The sequence below is a fragment of the Polypterus senegalus genome, chromosome 7, assembly GCF_016835505.1.
Source record: "Polypterus senegalus isolate Bchr_013 chromosome 7, ASM1683550v1, whole genome shotgun sequence".
Classification (NCBI taxonomy): domain Eukaryota; kingdom Metazoa; phylum Chordata; class Cladistia; order Polypteriformes; family Polypteridae; genus Polypterus; species Polypterus senegalus.
This window is the reverse complement of record NC_053160.1, coordinates 50381110-50401065: the sequence shown is the minus strand read 5'-3', so window position 1 is coordinate 50401065 and position 19956 is coordinate 50381110. Positions and strand designations below refer to the sequence as shown.

Here is a 19956-nt window from a genome sequence, read left to right as displayed (position 1 = left end):
GGTGGCAAATATACAAGCTATAAAGCCATGGGATTTGACACAAATTAAGGAAAATACACAAACCTGGTCTGCAACAGAAATAAAATCTTGATGTACTTTTTTATATGCCCTGCTTTGTGTCCCAGTAAATGCAATTAGTATATGGTCAATATACAGTACTAATAAACCAATTGTCTGTCAATCACTCAGAATATGGAACCAATGCAGGAAGCACTTTAAGGCAGAGAAGCTTTTATCTGTCGCACGTTTACATGACAATCACCCTTTTCTACCCCCTCAAACCTACACAGTATTTAACTTTTGGAAAACATTTGGGATTATAACAATTAGAGATTTTTATATAGATAATACCTTTGCATCTAATGTTATGATCAATTATGCTTCAAATTTAACTTTCTATTAACAAAATCAGAAACTTTGCTAAACTGAACCTCACTTAGCCTGGTTCCTTTGCTGATTTTGTGTAGTTTGTATATTCATTCAATCCCCACAGAGTGCTACCCAGATATTTTAGTTTCCATATTAAAAAAAACACCAAGGGTTTTTGTAAAGTGGCCCGGTGTGGCTGATTCTGGATGTGTATTTGAGTGGACCGATAAACCATCTAGTGGAAGTTGTTTGCTCATAATGTGCAACATGATGTGTGTGTGTGTGTATTTTACACATTTAAATCAATACATGTGTGGTATACTGCTGTGGGCTGGTGCCCTGCCCGGGGTTTGTTTCCTGCCTTGCACCCTGTGTTGGCTGGGATTGGCTCCAGCAGACCCCCGTGACCCTGTAGTTAGTATATAGTGGGTTGGATAATGGATGGATGGAAGTGTGGTATATTGGATAGAACTACAGAAGGCTGGTTCAGGATGATTTGTTTTTTTTTTAAATACATCTCTGTTATTAAATGTTTTTACTTTAGGTGAAATGATGACCTATTGATCAGAGCTACATAAGACTGGGTTCAAATCCCAGTCTTGTCACTGTTTATGTGGAGTTTGCACACGACTGTGTGTGTTTTCTCTGTATGGTTTCCTACACACCTTTCTTCTGGTGACTCTCAATTGAGAGAGTGTCAATCTATGCAGCTATACGCTGTGATGGACTTACTTTCTGCCAAGGTTGCTCCCTGCCATACTAAACCTATTACTGAAATAGACTTTGGCCCTCTTGATAATTAATTGGATTAAGCACATTCTAAAGTGAATGGAATCATAGATGCATGCTTGTCTTACATAAACTGTCAAACTTAGCATCAGTTTACAGAAAGAAATTCAACGTCTCAAATAATTTATATGTGTTTTTCTTTCCAGAGTGTTTGTTCCAAATTACATCTCCAGAGTGAGTGTGCAACTTCTAGACTGCAGCACAAGTAACAGAACACTGGAGAGCTGTCCAGTCATTCTGAAGATAAGAGCCAAAGCACCTCCACTGCAGAACTCGACATTTCTTGACTGTAAAGATCGGAAGCCTTGTGAACTGGACACAGACTTACCCTTCTGGGAACAGTGGTACTATATTATGTTGGAAAGATATGTTGGGAATGTCAATATCTATTTCCGGATTGGAGTTCAAGTGAAAGGTAAGGTATTTCAAAATAATGGAAATTGTCAACTGCCCACTGTATATTGGTAAATTACTTATAACTAATAAAGTCTAATAACGGATGTTTTCATAATTGTTAAATATAAAAAACTTTACTATACTTCTTATAGCTAATGCATTTTAATCGCCATCAAGATACTCCCCTTGAGATGCAATACATTTCTTAACAAGCCAGTTAATGTCAGAAAATGCAATCAATGCTGTCTCGATGTTCAATGTGACCTGATATACTTTCTTTGGCTTGGAGAAAAAAAAAATCATCAAGCCACATGCACAATTGTAGAATAAATGTCAAAAATATGCACTTGATCAATTCAGCACACTGATTAACAAGACTGTAGACAATTTTGAGAAAGCCTCCTTTGGTAGATATTTCAGCCAACAGCATTTTAGGATAAGTCTCTCACACTTTACATATCATGACAATGCATTTTTTTTAAATCTTTCATTAAAAATTGATCAAGGCTAATCAATTTGTATTAAGACAGCTGGTGAAGGGCAACCTATTCTTGACAGGGCTGATTTTACTTAATCTCTTCAGTGTGGTTCAGTGGAGTCATATTTCTGCTGAAATCTTTTCTTAAATTCCAGGTTAATTGTTTGGTTTTCTTCAGGATACCTCCATCTATGTTGCCTTTTAATATACAGGCAGTCCCCTGGTTACGTACGAGATTGGGACTGTAGGTTTGTACTTAAGTTGAATTTGTATGTAAGTCAGAACAGGTACATTATTTAAAAAAATGCTATTGTTGACCGACTGTAACCAAGTGCTCTGCCAATGAATGATGTAATTTCACCTCCCTCTGACCTTTTTATTATTTCTACTTTATTTTCAATGATAATGGTTTTTCTCTTCTTCACTGTATCACCATCACTTGCATCAGATCTGTGTTTCAGAGACATTCTTGAAGGGTGGAGACAAAAGGTTAACACAGCAGGAAGGCACCAGTCGTCAACACGTCTGATGTACTGACAAGAGACAACTTCCTGCTATGTGCGTAACAGTACAAGCAGGCTTTCTATTGAGAATGAATGGGGGCGGCGAGGGGCAGTTCACCACCCGCCCACCACACAGTCACCTCCACTACAGTATGCTGTCTGCAGTGTCTGCCCACCGATAACGAACACGGTGCCGCCAAACGCAGGTAGTGAATTGCCCACCATCGCCCCCATTCAACAGGCAACCACCCGAAGCACACTACAATGCTACCCCCTGCCACCCCATTCACCCTCAATGGCCTCCGTTCAACCACAACCGGGTCACCGCTTGCAGCATTACCAGCCGCCCACCGAGAATGAACGGGGCAGCCGTGTGTGGTGGGCGGGCAGTGAAACGCCCCCCTCTGCTCCATCCAGCCTGCATCCAGTCAGGAGCAGTAGTTGCGGCGGTGTAGTGGGTGGACAGCAAAAAGCCCCATCAAGCCTCTGTCCTGCACACGAGCGATAGCTGTGGCCCTGGGTCACTATGGACAACGGGTCAGCACTTGCCGCTGGGAGCTGCCCGAGGGACACTACACTGTGCGAGCAGCGAAATCGCCCCCCTCCAGCCTTCATCCAGCCACCGCCACTTGCAGCGTCCCCAGGCCGAAGATGACAGAGCGGCAGTTACTGAGGCGCAGCTACGGCCCTGTTCGTAAGTCGTAGGTCGGATGTCCATAACTTGGGGACTACCTGTACATTACAAGCCTTCCAGGTCTCAATGTACAAAAGCATCCTGATGTCATGATCAAATAAAAATTACATATGTTGCAAAAAAGTACATTGGTGGGTGAATACTATTACTAGCTCCTCTGTATAGATTAATCACTTTCTTTAATCCTGACATACTGATGAAAGTGAAATAAGTAAAGGAAGAGTTGTGTGCGTGTTTATATGTTGTCAACCCTTTTTTTGCTAGACCCACATAACCTACCAATGGTGAAACAGTGGTGCAGTGATAGCATTGCTGCCTGACAATATAGAGACCAGGGTGCATGTCCCGGATCCTTCCTGCATGGAGTTTGCTTGTTCTCCCCATGTCTGCTTGGAATTCCTCCCACAATCCAAAGACTTGCAGGTTAGGTGGACTGGGATATTAAATAGGCCATAGTGTGTGGTTAAGATGTGTGTATGCACCTTGCAATGGACTGCCGCCCTGTCCAGGATTTGTTCCGGCCTTGTGCCCTATGCTAGCTGGGAAAATAGGATAATAAAAGAATAACAACTTTAAAATGACAATAAAAGCAAACAATAAATAAATGTCCATTAAAAAGTTAATTCTTTTAAAATGTCTTCCTGTGGCTTGGGTCCATGTGTTGCTTTCAAAAGTCTGGCACCTATCCCACTTGCTGCTCTGTCTCCTGCTCTTCGGTCCCCACTACCAACTCATCACACTGCTTCCACCATATGTGACGATGCGGGTTCCCCTCCACGCTACCATCTTCGTTTTGGGAACCCTTGGACCCGACACGATCGGTAATGTAACCGGATGAGCTGTACAATGAGGACACCAAACGAAACAAGGGGGAAGGTGCAAAGTGCAAACAGTGCTTTTAATAACAAAAAAAAAAATCAGAACAAAATCCCCAAAAAAGTGCAGTGCTTCCAGTGTTCAATAAATAAATAATCCATAAAAAAGGTAAAAATCCCAAACGGTTAAAACAAGGTTAAACCTAAATTTAAATCCTGTAGGAAATCTTTTGCGTCACACCAGCACCTTAAAACCTCTCCAGCTCACCCAAGGCATGCTCAGGGGGAGAGATTTCAGCTGCCACGGTACGCACACTTCAGACCACCGTCTTGGCTGCCTCCGCTGTCGTCTGCCGGACTGCTTTGGTTGGTTGTCCTCCCATCTTCCTTCTTACACTCGTAATCATCCCTCGGATCCCTAGGGCGGACTCCTCCACAGTCAAACCTACTCTTCATTAAAATCAGTGGGAGTGATCCTGTCCCTCGAGCACCAATCCTTCACTCGATCCGGGACCCTGATCGCGCTGACCTCTTTTTTTTGGCTGGCTGGCTCTTCAAGCTTTTTCCTTTCTTTTTTGTCTCTTTCTGTTTTTCTTTTTCGTCCCTCCCTTCTCTCTGTGCCAGCCCATTCTTATACGGGTCCGCGTGCGCAGCGCCTCAATCATGCACCACAGGAAGCCAAATAAGCAACTGAGAATGATCACACCTTCACGTGCAGGTGCGACTTTCCCCAAATTACTTCATCAACATCCCATGGCTGCACGATCACGCCCACGGAGACTGGATTAATGAAATGGATTATTTAAAATCTGGCCTCTCTTTTAAAGCCGCTGACCCACTATACCACAAATAGGCTCCAGCACTCCCAACAACCCTGTTCAGGACTAAGTGGATTAGCAAAGGACTTACTGAGATAACCTACCTAAAAGTGATCACCAACTATCAATCAATCAACATTTATTTATATAGCACATATTCATACAAAAAAATGTAGCTCAAAGTGCTTTACAAAATGAATAGAGAAATAGAAGACACAATAAAAGATAAACCTAAGTCAACATTAATTAACATAGAATAAGAGTAAGGTCCGATGGCCAGGGTGGACAGAAAAAACAAAAAAAAACTCCAAGGCTGGAGAAAAAAATAAAATCTGTAGGGGTTCCAGACCAAGAGACCGCCCAGTCCCCTCTGGGCAATCTACCTAACATAAATCAAACAGTCCTCTTTGTATTTAGTGTTTTCATCGAAGGACCTGATGATGATGGTCACGTAGACTTCTGGCTTTCAGTCCATCAATGTTGGTGCATCATGATGCTTTGAGTAGGTGGAGGTGGCGCAGGCCGCCACCACAAAGAAACCGGAAAAAGAAACAGAAGAGAGAGTAGGGGTCAGTACGGACTATACTGTAAAAGTAAGAGAACCAGCCAATAACAAACCACAGCACAATTAATCCCCAACAAGAAAATTTATATCTTGCTAACAAGGGGGAAATAAAGGAAAAATTAAAAATAACAAATCAAGGTAAATAACACTGGATGTGTAATGCCAATGCACAACAATGTTATGAGCACAACAAACATCCTTATCTACAACTTAATACACACTGCGGATAGTTTTACCGTATTACTTGTAAATATTTAGTTTAAGAAAAATGCTTTTGATTGTCTTAGAAAGGTGGTTGAATACTAGTATACTGGTGATTGATTTTCCAAAATGGAATAAACAGTTTCATGTTACTGGTATGACAATCCAGGAAGATGATACAGCATATTGCAACTTTGGTCATATGGCATGCCTCCTTTAATCCTGTTTTTCACCAACAATTTATTAAATTGCTCACTGAACTCTCTTTATATCACAATCCCTTCTGGTTAAATTGATAAATACAAATTAACACCTAAGGGAAAATTAACCTTAATTAAAGAACCACAATTGCCACAATGAGGGGCAAATCTGTTTTAAGGTACAGACTCCTATTTTGCATAACACATGAAATGATAAACTTACTAACAATGACACAGATTAAACAGACACTGCAAAATATATGTGCTGCCAACTATGTGCTGCTGCTGCTACATATAAGCTTTTTATTCTGCGGAGTTTTTGCAAAGTCTTACTTAGACAGAACATACTGTGGGTTGACAAAATTTGATTTGCTATATTATGGCTTGCAAATGACAGAAACATTCAATTAAAATAACATAATATTCAGTAAACACAGATGCAAATGAGTAGCACTATTATTCAGATTTTAAAAGTATGTTGAAGGCTAAAATTGTACAGTTCTGGTGTCACTGCGTCCCAGGCCCATGAGTTTTCTACATAATACTCGGTTTTTCACAAATATCCTAATAGCAATTATGGAAGAGTGAGGGACTAAACTCTAAATTGACCAAATAAGAGTGAATTTTGGTAAGATCATGAACTCTCTGTCCAGGACTGGCTGCTGGCATGTCCTCAGTCCTGTCAGCACAGGCACAGGCCACTATGACCCTGTATTGGAAGAAGCGGGTCTAGAAAATTAATAAATATTGAATTAAATCAAATTATTACAATTTAAAGTGTGTATGGTTTAATTAAATATACTTTATCTTTTATTCAGCTTGTACATTCACAAGCAGCAAGGTGTTTAGCTTAGTGGGTCTGTCTATTGTGATTTAGCTGCCTCTAGGCTAAAACTGAATTTAACTGATTGGTTTGTAGCACAGCCCTCCAAATCATTTACATAACTTTAACAGAATGCAGCAATACCAACAATGACCTTAACCTCGGCATTTTAAATAGAAGAGAAACACTTCTGCTATAGCTGTATGCCCTCTCTACTCATCTATACACAAAGCACCTTATTCCGTAGTTTTCTTTCCATCTATTGTTTATAGTTCATATGCAGAGATTCTCAAAGTTATTTCAATGCCATATAGCAGGTGAAACTAGCAATGGATATTTTATGGGAGCAGAGTTCTTTCAGTACCAGACTAATATGATAAAGCCACTCAGTCAATATGTTGTCCTTGATGTTCTGATTTATAGGTGCGTTCATCACATTTATATTATTTACACTTTTATGCTATCCTTGTAACTTTTATACTGTGAACAATCTCTATGGAAAACAATATGGCACTGTGTCAAATTATCGTGTTTTTTTTTGCAGGTTGTTGGTTGCTAGTGTATAAGAAAGACTTTCCAGTTGTTTTTTTTTAAACCGGACAAGAACAGCTGCTAATTGGATATGGATATCGTTGACTAAAACAGTATGTGATCTTAAAATCATATCACTGAGAAAAGAAGAGCATTCCTTTTTTGATTCTCTTCAAGGTTTTATTAAAGGGAACAAATTACAGATCAGTAAAAAAAAAATTATGTTACATTTTATTTAGATATGTTCAGGGAGAGTGTTTCCAGCAAAGATAAACTCTACAGATTCTGTGGAGCTCTGTACTGGTCAATGAAAGAGACCTTAAACATGTTTCCTAAAGAATGCCATTCAGGAGGTGAAAGGCCCGATCCAGTTAAACATTTACATTTAATTTTAGTGTGTTTCCATTTATGATGCAGACTTCTCTATAAAACAGTTTCCTCATTCTGGATGGTTTCCTCTTGCTTAGTCTTCATAATGTTGATGCTAGGTTCACTATGCAGGACGTCATAAAGAGTACAGCAAGCTAAAGAAAATAATCACACCAAGAAGTTGTTTTAATTTGCCAACCTGTACAAGCAGATTGTTTGCATCACTCAATTGTGTTGTCATTATGGCTTCACCATAAGCATGACATATTTATACATATCCTTTACCAAATACCTTTTAGTATTTGTCTCTTCCTTGCTAAACTGGTTCAACCTTCTAATGAAGATACATTATTTAAGAATAAATCAACTGAAGGTCAGTTCCATATGTCATAATTTAAACATAGACATTTTAATAGGATTGTGATTTTTGAAAGAGTGCAGCTGCAAAGGCCAGAAATCCTTTATTAAAACAGAACAAGGGCTTATGTGCACTTTTAAAAGAATGCACTCATTTGCTATATTGATGTCCCTACTTGCTGTTTCCATGGGAACTATGCATACTTTATTGTTATTATCATTTCTTAGAAGTACTCATAAACCCACTAGTTATGTTTAATATTATATTCATACAAGATGACTGCACTGAAAGCGGAAGAACTAATATTGTTATTGTCACATTATTAGACAAAAAAAGGGTGTTGTAGCTTGGAAAGTAAAATGACTTCCTCCATGACAATAAACATGAAGGACATCGGTATGTTCACCTTAGATCTGTGTCTTGTTCAATATGCAAGTGTTTTTCCCAGTAGCAGGAACTGTCAGTTTAAGACAAACAGTGATGCTCACGCTCCATTCTTTTTAAACACTCCTCTCCTGGGCAAGCAAAAAATGGTTGTACTGTAAACATTGAGTATGTCAGACTGTTAACATAATTAGTGGGGCCAGCATCTAGAAAGATAAAATGACAGCAGTTGAGAGAAAGATGACTTCAAATTGTGTGTATTTTACAGGCTGCTCCTCCCCAAAATACACAGAGTAAGACTTTACTGTTATATTACTTCAACTCGATAGAGCATTTACCATTTTGATCTTGATCCAATACCATGCATGGTTTCTTTCTGTTTCAGATCACGGCAGAAAGTGATAAGCACCACTGTGATCGTAGCAGGATGCTCTAAACTGTTTTTGTGAATTTAGATTCCTTTGGCATTTCCTAGCAAAGGTTACTTTGATCATCCTCCTTTATTGTTCATTGATTTTCTGTTTAAAAGAATGCTTAAAGGAATACTCCACCAAAAATGATACTGCTTTTTAAAAATGTTACTTACCCATGTTGTTATGAGAGTTTTCTAGCACATAAGTCTCCAAAAATACTCAAAATGCCCAGTAGAAGAGGAATTACTGTTAAGCCCAAACTAGAAACAAAAAGGACAGTAAAGAATTTCCATAAATAAAAAGATTAAATTTAGCAAATGCCCCGAACAAACATATACTCTGAGGGACAAAAAGGTATAGAAGGCAATGTCATCAAAAGGCAATCCGAAAAGTGAATAAAGTCCCAATTCTGAATCCAAGAGGCAAAGTCAAAAAACACAGCACAGGTTTAAATAAACCAGTAAGTCAAAAAAAGCACAAAAGAAATAATTATAAGAGAAACCCACCACAACCACCAACACTTTCAGAATAAACCACTTGGGACTGTGCATTCTCCCAGCCTTAATAGGGCCGACCGCCCACAAAATATATGGAACATACACAGATACAAAGAAACTAAATGACTACAATATTAAAATGAAAAAGAAGAAAACAGACATATTGAACTTCAGATGGGTGAAAATGCTTGCTGAAACATAACACATGTGGTTTGTAGTGATGGCCGACAATCTCTGTTTTCAGGCAGAATGAAGCTAACAAAGTTTATACTTTAATGGAAGGTCAATTTTAAACTTAAGACCTCCCTTTACTCTGGTAAATCGGCCAAGAGTCCTGTGCTCCATTGAAAAGCTTGAAGTATGAAAGGGATTCCATGTTGTGGGCTACTTTCATTTTACTGGAGAAATCGCATTTAATAATATTTAAGAATATTTTAGCAAGAAATGCATGCATTCTGCACATTTTGAGTATACGATTGGATGACTTGACAAGGATTATACAACATGTTATCTAGCATTGGCCACCTTCCCTTAAAGTATAATCTTTGTTAGCTTTGTTCTGTATGAAAATATCCATCCATCCATTATCCAACCCGCTACATCCTAACTACAGGGTCACAGGGGTCTGCTGGAGCCAATCCCAGCTAACACAGGGCGCAAGGCAGGAAAGAAACCCTGGGCAGAGCGCCAGCCCACCGCAGTAGTGTTTAGAAAGGCGCCTACAAATAAATAAAATGTATTATTAAAATATGAGATTTACATTTTTGCTTCGCCCATCCTTAAGTAACATATAAAATATACAGGGTGTCCACAAAGTCTCTTTACAATTTCAAAAAATTACTAAAAAGAAATCAAGCACTGTCTTGATGTGCTTCATGCAACTAATGATGCCCATACAGAGGTGTATTAAATAAGGCAAAAAAACCATCAATATCTACTCCTCATTTTGTAATAATTTCCACAGATTTGTCTATTCATTTCTTTTTTTTAATACAATCTTGAAATTGTAAAGAGACTTCTCCACTGTCAAATTCTTAAGAGATTTTCAGGTGTAAAATGAAAATATTTGCTTACACATAGCCCTTGTTATGGACAGCCAGGGCCCTTACCTGGTCAGGATACCTTTATATTGGAAGGACCAAGGGACAGAACATGCACAGAGCATTACCTCCCTCGGCTCGCTAGATAGCAGCCCTCTGGGTTGGTACAGCACCGTAGATTCCCATAGGGCTCCATGGGAATTGTTCAGTACAGACATGTTGGGTTCCATGGTTGCTGCAAGGGCTGCAGAGCTCTACCTCTTTGGGCTTCAACCTCAAATGGAAGTGCTTCTGGACCATGCTAATGGACCACTGGATATGCTCCTGGGTGCAGGATAAAAGAAGCCAGCTGCCATGGCTCCAAGAGCCAGAGTTGGGAGGGAGAGAACGATGATTGCCCGGATGAGTTTAGGTGGAAGATAAAGAGACACAGAGATTGAGAAAGAAGACAAAGGACAGCAGAGTGTGCTGCTTTGTGATTCTGTTGCTGTGCTTTTTGGAGCTGTGTATTGTGCTTTATTGTGGAGAAAAGAATGGTAAGCATTTCCCGCAACGGAATAAAAACCTGTGTGTTGCTAGACTTGTGCCTCATGTTGTCTGTGTTGGGTTTGGGGAGCTGGTGTGCCACCTGCAGGCCACACCCTATATATATGGAATTTTTTGTATTCTTACTGTGGATTTTTTCTGGGTATGTTGGTTTTCTCCCATAATAAAGAGACACACATGTTACTTTCAGGGCTGTCCCTGTATGTTTACCATGTTTGCACATTATATGTGTCCTGCAGGGAACCAATATCCTTTGTATGGTTAGTCCATGCTTTATGCCCAGTCCCATCAAAATAGACTTCCACCCCTTGTGACCTTGTAAAGGAATAAGCAGCTTGAAGTAAATCTATTTATATAACAGAGTAAGGGTTAGCACAGGTGAGTGCTCTTATGGGTTATAAATCATCTGTGCTGCACAAATATGGAGGAGATTCTTTCTGAGTTTCAGTTTTAAATTCGATTCCCAACAATTTGCTATATGTGTCTTGTGTTATGCAACCTGTCTCTCGGATTGGTGCAATTAAATTGGTACCACAACTGAACTATAATACTTAGTGCAATGAGAGAAGTCACAAAATCACAATCTAAATCCGTTAAGTAGTTGTCTCGTGAAAAGTGGGCAGACATACAGACGTTGGATTTTATATATATATATATATATACATTGTGGCAGTAGGGGGCAGTAGTGCACCCTTGAACCCTCAGGTACAACTCCAGACACCAGGTAAAAGTCGAAGACCTTTTATTTATCTTTTCCTCAGTGCACCAAGCACCTTCCACACTACTCATTCAAACCACTATCAATACTATAACAATAAACACTCCTCCTCGCCCAGACACTTGCTCCTCTCCCACCCAGCACAGCTCAGTGTCTGGACTGAGGCACCGTCCTTTTATAGCCCCTGACCCGGAGGTGTTCCTGTCCCAGCAGTCCACAGTTCCTTATTCCTTCCGGGTCAGGGCAATCAGTCTTTCACATCACCCCGGGAGCACGCCATTCCTTCCCGCCACGTGACTGTGACGTACTCCCGGGTCATAGGGCACAACAGATCCCACAAGTCCCCCACAGCGACTCCTGGTGGTCCCAAGGTATCCAGCAGGGCTGTGTATAAACACTACAGAGTCCATAAGGCCCTGCTGGACCTCGGGCATGATCGTGCTGTCGGGAGAGCTCCTCCTGTCGGCCTGGGGTGCGGACGCCTGGGAAGCCGGCAGTCTTCCACAACATATATATATATATATATATATATATATATATATATATATATATATATATATATATATATATATATATATTTATATATATATATATATATATATATATATATATAGAGAGAGAGAGAGAGAGAGAGAGAGATGTCATTTTACGTGATCCCATGAACTCTGTCTTCACTCTATCTTTAAGCAGTTTTCAGTGTGAGACTTTTTCTCTCACTTATAAATTCTGTTTCACCATGCACATTTTGTTCTTTCCTTCCAATTTGACATTTTCTTTTCTCAGTGACATCTACATCTTTGTGTTTCCTGCTGAGATACCTTACACTTCTGACAGCCCACCTCACCTCCTCCAGAACATACTCAAGCTAGTTGGCCCCTTCTAAGAGCTGTTCTGCCTTGCTGACCACATGAGCCTTTGTTTTAGTAAGCCCTATGGTTTTTGGGGTAAACATTGGATCTCAACCATTTTAAACGTCCAAAGTATATTCACAGGGGTCTGGGATGTGTCTGGGCTATGTCTAGGAAGTTCATCAATTCTGTTTGTTCTGAAATATGCTAACCTACTGAGGGTTTTGATCGCAAGTGTATCAAATGTATACTATACTGAGAAAAAACTCACATATGCATCTGTGTGGCACAAACAAGGCAACACTGTCTTGCTTAACACAAGGTCCATCAATGGTAACACATTAGTAAAAGCAGCATTCATCATAGTTTTCAATCTTCATATGTTATGCTTAACTGAAATACGGCAAAAACCCAATGGTTTGAGATCTGTAAATGAGGTAACAATATCCGTTTAAGTTTACTTTATAGCAATTCACAGCTTAGATCACTGCGGCTGTCTGACTGTAATTGTTATACTGTATTTGAATTGAACATCAAAAGAATCAAAAGAATGCCTGTTATCCTTTTGATATATTTTGCTAAAAATGGTAATAAATTCCAGTCCTATCCTTCTCATTCTACCTTACTGTCCTTCTGGATACAAAGGGACTATTCAAAGTGTTCTGACTGCATTACTGACTCAGTTAAGCTCTCTGACACAGTCAATCATACTTCTTGGTATGCTGTAACACTCTTATATGTAAGTTCATAAATGAATTCTCTCCTTTTCTTGACTGTTTTGACTTGATGAATCATGTTAACTTTCCTACCCACTGTGATCTTCACATATTGGACCTGATCTGTGCACCTGTTTTATCTGTCGATGCCACTCTTAACACTGATTTGGGCCTCTCAGTCCATAAACCCGTGCGTTTTGCTGTCTCTGTTCCTCCACATTTCTTAAATTGTAAATGTCAAATTTCCTGCAGAAACTTTAAAAACCTGTCGGTCCCTTTATTTCTAATCTTTCTCTGTTTCCTTTTCCCATCCATGTTTATATTTATCCATTATAACTCAGCCCTTCACTTCGCTCAAAATAAAATTGCTCATTTGAAACCCTGCTTTACATCTTCAGGTGTGTAGTATAATTCCATGCTATGATGTATGAAAGCAGCCGGCAATAGAATATTGTATAAATCTGGCCTCATTCTGCATGCCGAAAATATCTCTGACCATCAAATGGATGTCTTCACACTATACAATTTTTACAGGGATTTTGTTGAGCTGCAGACATTGGAAGGAAGCTTCTGTGACTGTCTGTTATATAGTGTAATGTGACATCTCTAGCAAATCAGTGAAAGCTCTCTGACTAGACACAATAAAATAGAACTGGTTTGATTTTTGTCACAAAAGTGGGTTCTTGTGTGTGCAAAAGTTGACAGGAAATGAACGTCCAGCTGGAAGTGTAATGCATGTAATCTGGCTTCAGGTAAAGAAGGAAAGTGCAAACAGAAGAGAAATGTGCCTAACTGATGCTTCGTGTTTGTCATGAGATGCTGCCTGGTTGTCTTCAGACCTTTGCTAGTTTTTGTAGTGTGACACCAGCCTTACATATTGTAGATACAGTAATTGCTACCAAGGCAGCATGATAGAGGGTGGTCATGATAACTCAAGGGCTTTGCTCTTTTTAGTTGATAAACTACATCAATCCTCACCTCTGTTACTCTGTTGCCATTTCTTCCATTGCAGATATTAAAATTTCATTACTTTTTCCATGATTAATTAAAAAATTAAATGATTCTGCTAATGCTAGTCCATCATCCTCTTAAATTCTTCTTTGTTTTCCTTGTGTTACTAATTTCTTTACTTTACGTCCATCAATGACCTGCTTTGTAGAATGAAGCCTACCACTTGTGTACTGCCTCCTATCAACTCCTCAATTATCAAATCCCTTCTTCATGAAATAGTCTTGTATAGCATGAAAATAATATTTATACACCTTTAGATATTGGCTCTGTGCCATCTGATTGGAAAATTGCTTTTGTTACTCTAAGTCTGTTTTTCTCATCTCACTTACGATACCTTTTCTATCTGAAATTCTGAAGTGTGTTGTAGCCTCCCTACTCACTAATTATTTAACGTCTAATAATCCAATAGAAGAATTTCAGTCCGGCTGCAGGGTGTAGCATGGCCGTGGAGTCTGTTCTTTTCAGGCAAATAACTGAAGAATTTAATTCTCTCAATAACACCATTCTTCTGCATAAAATGCAGACCATCCTGAATATCTCTAACATTACTCTCCAATGATTTAAGTCCTTCCTAAGGGACAGCCAAGGGTTTTTTAGTCTGGGCAGAAGCAGGTCTATCTTTTTGCCACTCGCACAAGGAGTTCTTCAAGGCTCTATCTTTGGCCCTCTGCTTTTTGTATCCACATTTACACTTGGCCACATTACTCAAAGCATTGGAGTTGTTTATCACTTTATGTGGATGACACTCAGATCTCTTATTGTTAGAAGATGTTTTTCAGAGTTGTCTGGCAAACAACTTGCCTTGAAGAAATGAACTGCTAGATGGAGCACAACTCTTTACAATTAAACTGCAACAAAACAGATCTCACACTAATTGGCACTACAGCCTAGATTATGAAAATTAACTTGTTTTCATTTACACTAGGTGATATTGGCATACCTTTGCCTTCTGAGAGGAATCCTGGCATCATTTTTATTCATCCCTATTTTTAATTCAACTCACATAAAACTCTTTATAAAATGTCCTACATACATCCCTGCCACAGTCGGCGCATAATGCAGGCCTGTTCTGTCTTTCTTACTGCCTGCATCTTACAGGACTGAATAACAAAAATCCTGTTCCTTACCTATGAAGCTTTAAATGGAACTGCACAGAAGCACATCAGCAACTTTCCCCATCACTACAGTCCTGCCAGGGCATACCAGTTCACTAATTCTGGCAGTCTTATCGTGCCCCAAACTGACCTGTGCTTTAAGGGCACTCCGAGACTTTACAATTACCTCCCTAGAATAATTAAGTCTGCTAACACAATCCTCTAGGGAGGCAACTTGAAACACCTTTGTTCAGAACTGCATTAAACATACACTGACATTCTTTCCCTTTCTCTCAGTTCACATTCTCTGTCCAGATCCTTATGATTGTACTCTGCATTGTAAACTGCTGTTTGCTTGTTGTTTTTCTGCTTTCTGTTTAACCCTGCATGAATTTTGTATTTCACATATTTATTTTACTGCCATTTAATATCAGCTTCAGTGTCTTATTTATTGGACTTTTCCTTTTCTTCTATTATTATTGTGTTCATTTGAATACTGAAGTGCTTTTGGTATAGGCAAGGTTCTATATGAGTAGTATGCATTAAACTGGAGTACAAAAAGTCTGTCTTTGGTCATACACAGATTAATACCTCAATGAACTTGTCTCACTCACTAATTGAATAGAATCCAAAGACTCCGGATTTAAATTAAAATGTTGCATTAGAAGCAATGAAACGTAATTAACAAATTGTGATTTGGGCACTGACTTTGGAAGTCATATGCAATTAACAATATAGTAGGGCAAGGTAAGAAGATGAATGCAGTCAACTGATTTCCCCTCTTAAGGGCACTGTATCTGTATCCACAGTTAAACTGACTGAATGGATGAACTGACTTCGTTCCGTATATATAGATCAAATTTTTACATTTATCACTGGAATTGAATTCTTTTCTGGTCCATTTTAACTCTTTTAGGGCTGATGTTGACTTTTGTCGAAATTCAGGGGTAGAGGATGGTAATCAGCTGTAAATTGCAACAAAACTTGCCCTTACTTTTTAGTTCAACTCTTTTTGCTTAAAGGAAAGTTATGTAGCTTTGTTGATTTGACCTTGATTCCCTGCGCATGCATGAGAAGTGAAGAGCAAACATCTGGAGATACTAAAGCATATGTGCAAAGCAAAATACTCCATGTACGTTTTCTCTCTGACTTTTCGGAGTCTGAGTTTGATGCAAGTGATCTGGAGATATATACTGTATCAAAAATGAAAGTGAGGTACCAGCATCAGCCTATTGGTCCCCAGCTGATCGTGATGCAGAACACGTAGATGATATGCTTACAGCAGCGTTTGCCTAGGAGGACCACCACTTGTGATGATGAGAGGTACAAACCAGATTGCATCATACTGCGACTACCACCGTTGCTCACCTGTTGTGCGAAGACAGAGAGGTAGCCGGCATGCCATGCATTCCTGCTGGCCATTAAGCCGCCCCTGTGCAGCCACTGTTGCAAGAGATGCCGAATAGGCTCCAACAGTAGCCACAGCACGTAGCAACAGACATTTTATGTGGATTTATGTGTGAAACTAATGCATTGTGTGCTTTTCAAAAAACTTTACTTTTTTGGAAAAAATATTCAGCCCTCAAAGAGTTAAACACATCTGACCATAGAGCATTTTTGTAATCCAGCATTTATAAATTGAGTCCAACTTGGTTTTCCCGCTGACTTTACGTCATCTACTTTGTGGAAACATGACAGATACAAGCTCAAGAATATGGGATACCAGGATAGTAAACCCTTTTTAATGATGTTCTCCAAAAGAAATTAATTCAGCAGCAAAAGACAGTACCATTGGTCCAGGCCTATTTCACCCAAAACAAGCTTCTTTGCTTTAAAGTACGTATGACTGTATCTGGGAGAAATATCTAGTTGTCGGTAATCCCCACCATTGAATAAGGGAAAGGATAGGACAAGGCAGAGCTTTTGGTAACTATGTGGAAGTGAGTTCACGTGCCTAAATTTCGTGTTTCTTCATTCAAGGGAAATACAAGCAAAATGTATTATTGACTCTGTTACATTCAAATCCTTGCCCGTCCTAAATATGTGACCAGACTCCTTATGTGACACCTTGTGTGCTTGTGACAACATTCACAAAAATAAGCTGTTTCCCAGCAGTGATCCTTGCAGCATATCATTTAAGAGAACACATTGTAGTGAAATATCATATTAAAGTGTATGTTCAAAGTCACAGAGTTTTATGTTGAACCCTGACTCTGGAACAAATGCCTCATAAATAGATGTAGTTAGAATATCATGTAAAACACTAGATGTACAGAATGTTTGTACAATCAGTGAGAAATAAGTCACCCAATCTTTTGCCATATATTAACATATGTTTGTGTTTTATTCTTGTTTTGTTGCCTTTGTTTTATTATTTGTCATGTTTTTTAGTTATTTATGTCAATTTTGTATATTATTGGTTAAATGTGTATTGTCCTTTTAAATTTGCTTATTTTTCTTGTGTTGTTTTGGGTGGTGTCCCAGGAGGCGGTGCCACCCTGACATCATGACTCCTGAGCCCTCCGTCTGGAATGTAAGTCTGTTGGGAAGAATCAGGAGCTAGATATCATTAGTGTATAGCAGAATTTATGTAACTATTGTAACTATTTTATGTAACTATTTCTGACTATTTTTTCTTTATTCCGGGATCATTCATCTGGATAGTGGATTTTGTTTGATATAAATGCCTTTTAGGCAAATCATTTTTGCTTTTTTTTTCTTTGTTTAGCATTTTGCCATATTGCGTTCATAGGAATTACAAATGTATTGAAATCAATTCAGTTTTTTGTCATCTGATGCCTCCTGACTCACTGGTACAAGAAAACCTCTACATATGATACCATTTGACTCACCTTGATGTCTAGTTATGCAAGATGTCAAGTTTTTATTGGTTGATTCCTATTTTTCAAGACCTGTAAAATCCAAATTTTTAATCCATTTATGGACCCCATGTTGGACAGGAAATTACACCCTTATGATAAAGGGTAAACCAAGAGGTGTCTTCAGTAAAATTGATCATATGGACCTGGAGTTGTGCATGCTACATCAACGCCAGGAATTCACCTCCTAACGGAATATTAAGGGTCAAAGCTACTCCTTTTCAGAAAAGTTTGAAAAAGTGTGGTTTGCTATGTATGCTATTTCCGTCATTAGCAAGGAGCCCCAAGCACTACAGAGTTTCAAAAAACACAGTTCAAAACACTATTAATAATGTCACTAGAAGGGAACTCCCCATCAAACCCCGGCTAGTATTAAGGACAAGCACTGAAATTTTATAAAATGAAAGATTTTGCATCACAGAATGTATTCCAAACACAGTGAAACTCTGTGGGGCACAAATGGCAAAAAAATTGCCTGAAGCAATAATGCAATCCAAAGCAAAAAAGCCCAGAAACAGAGCGAAGGTCAAAATCCAAAAGAATCACAAATCCTACAAAACCAGAAGAATTCACCACCCCTTATCTTATTTGAAATGAACCACCAAGAACTAGGGGAAATCCTCCAGATTTATAGAGCAGATGGTAATTCCTGGCAGTGGTTAACAGGTAACACTGCCTCATGGGAGACCACCACAAAACACAAGGAACATAACACAGGCAGTTGACATGCATAAACAAAATCAAAAACAAAGAATAAATGCACATAATCAACAAACGTAACATTAACATAAATACAAGAATCAAATACAAGCATAAAACATGAACTCAAATCCCATTTTGGGGAGGAAGCTGAGACCTGACAATTCTGAGGTTACTGATTAATACGAATATAATATTTTTGATGTGATTCTTTATCAGTGGACCAAGCCCTCTAAGAGCCACTTCCAAATGGTTAAACCGCTTAGACTATTTCATGGTCAGTGATTATAATTACAGTAGAGTCTCACTTATCCTACCTTCGCTTATCCAACATTCTGTATTATACGACGTCCCACCACAAAAAAAAACAAAACGCATCAATCGGCAACAAGAACTGCTAGCTGCGAGCGTGAGCGTAGTCTATTTTTTGTTGCTCCCGACTCTACCGCAGCTAATTACAGCGGAACCTTGGTTTACGGGCATAATTCATTCTGAAAATGTGCTCGCAGTCCAAAGCACTTGTACAGTATATCAATGCGAATTTCCCTATAAAAAATAATGAAAAGTCGGATGATTCGTTCCAAAAACCAAAACTTTTCGTATAAAAATGATTAATACAAAATATAAAGTAAAAATACATAAAGCAAATTAACCTGCACTTTACCTAGAATCATGGTTGGTGTGAGTGAGTTTCTAAACTCTTGTGGGATTCCACCCAACGGGACGACATGTGGAAGAGCGTCTCAAAGCAATCGCAGTCTCCCAGCGCTGTAGCAGTTCGCCATAAAGGCCAATCCGAAAAGATCGCGGACATGCTATAAGCGCCTGCCATCGATGGGTGATACAAGGAACAAGGAACATTATAAATGCGCAGGGCACAGTGTTACTTTCCCCCCGACCCTGCCTGACTGCTGTGTCTGTGTATAGGAGAAAGGCAGATCCCGCTAAAATAAATAACTGTGCTGTTGCTGTTTCAAGCTTAATAAAGCTGGTGTTGCTAAATGTACTGAGACTCAGCTTTGAGTTTTCGGGTGCAAGACGGGGACTCGCATGTCACAGCACAAACACACACATACAGTCACAATGCTGTAGTAAACAGTACATGCTTGTATGGATGTTGACTATAAAGTTATGGAGTTAAGGCTCAAGAAACTGCAGTTAATTACATTGAGAAACAAGAAGCTACAGGAATCGACATAATG

The 19956-nt window shown here is 39.1% G+C and overlaps 1 protein-coding gene across 2 annotated transcripts in view; it reads left to right on the top strand.

The window, feature by feature from the left end:
- tmem8b (transmembrane protein 8B) overlaps positions 1 to 19956 on the top strand; it is a 667786-nt gene that overhangs the window by 486115 nt on the left and 161715 nt on the right. For both annotated transcript variants that reach the window (XM_039758605.1, XM_039758606.1), the window contains exon 5: positions 1305 to 1573. In XM_039758605.1, the coding sequence (XP_039614539.1) occupies positions 1305 to 1573 (269 nt within the window). The remainder of the gene's footprint in view (positions 1 to 1304; positions 1574 to 19956) is intronic.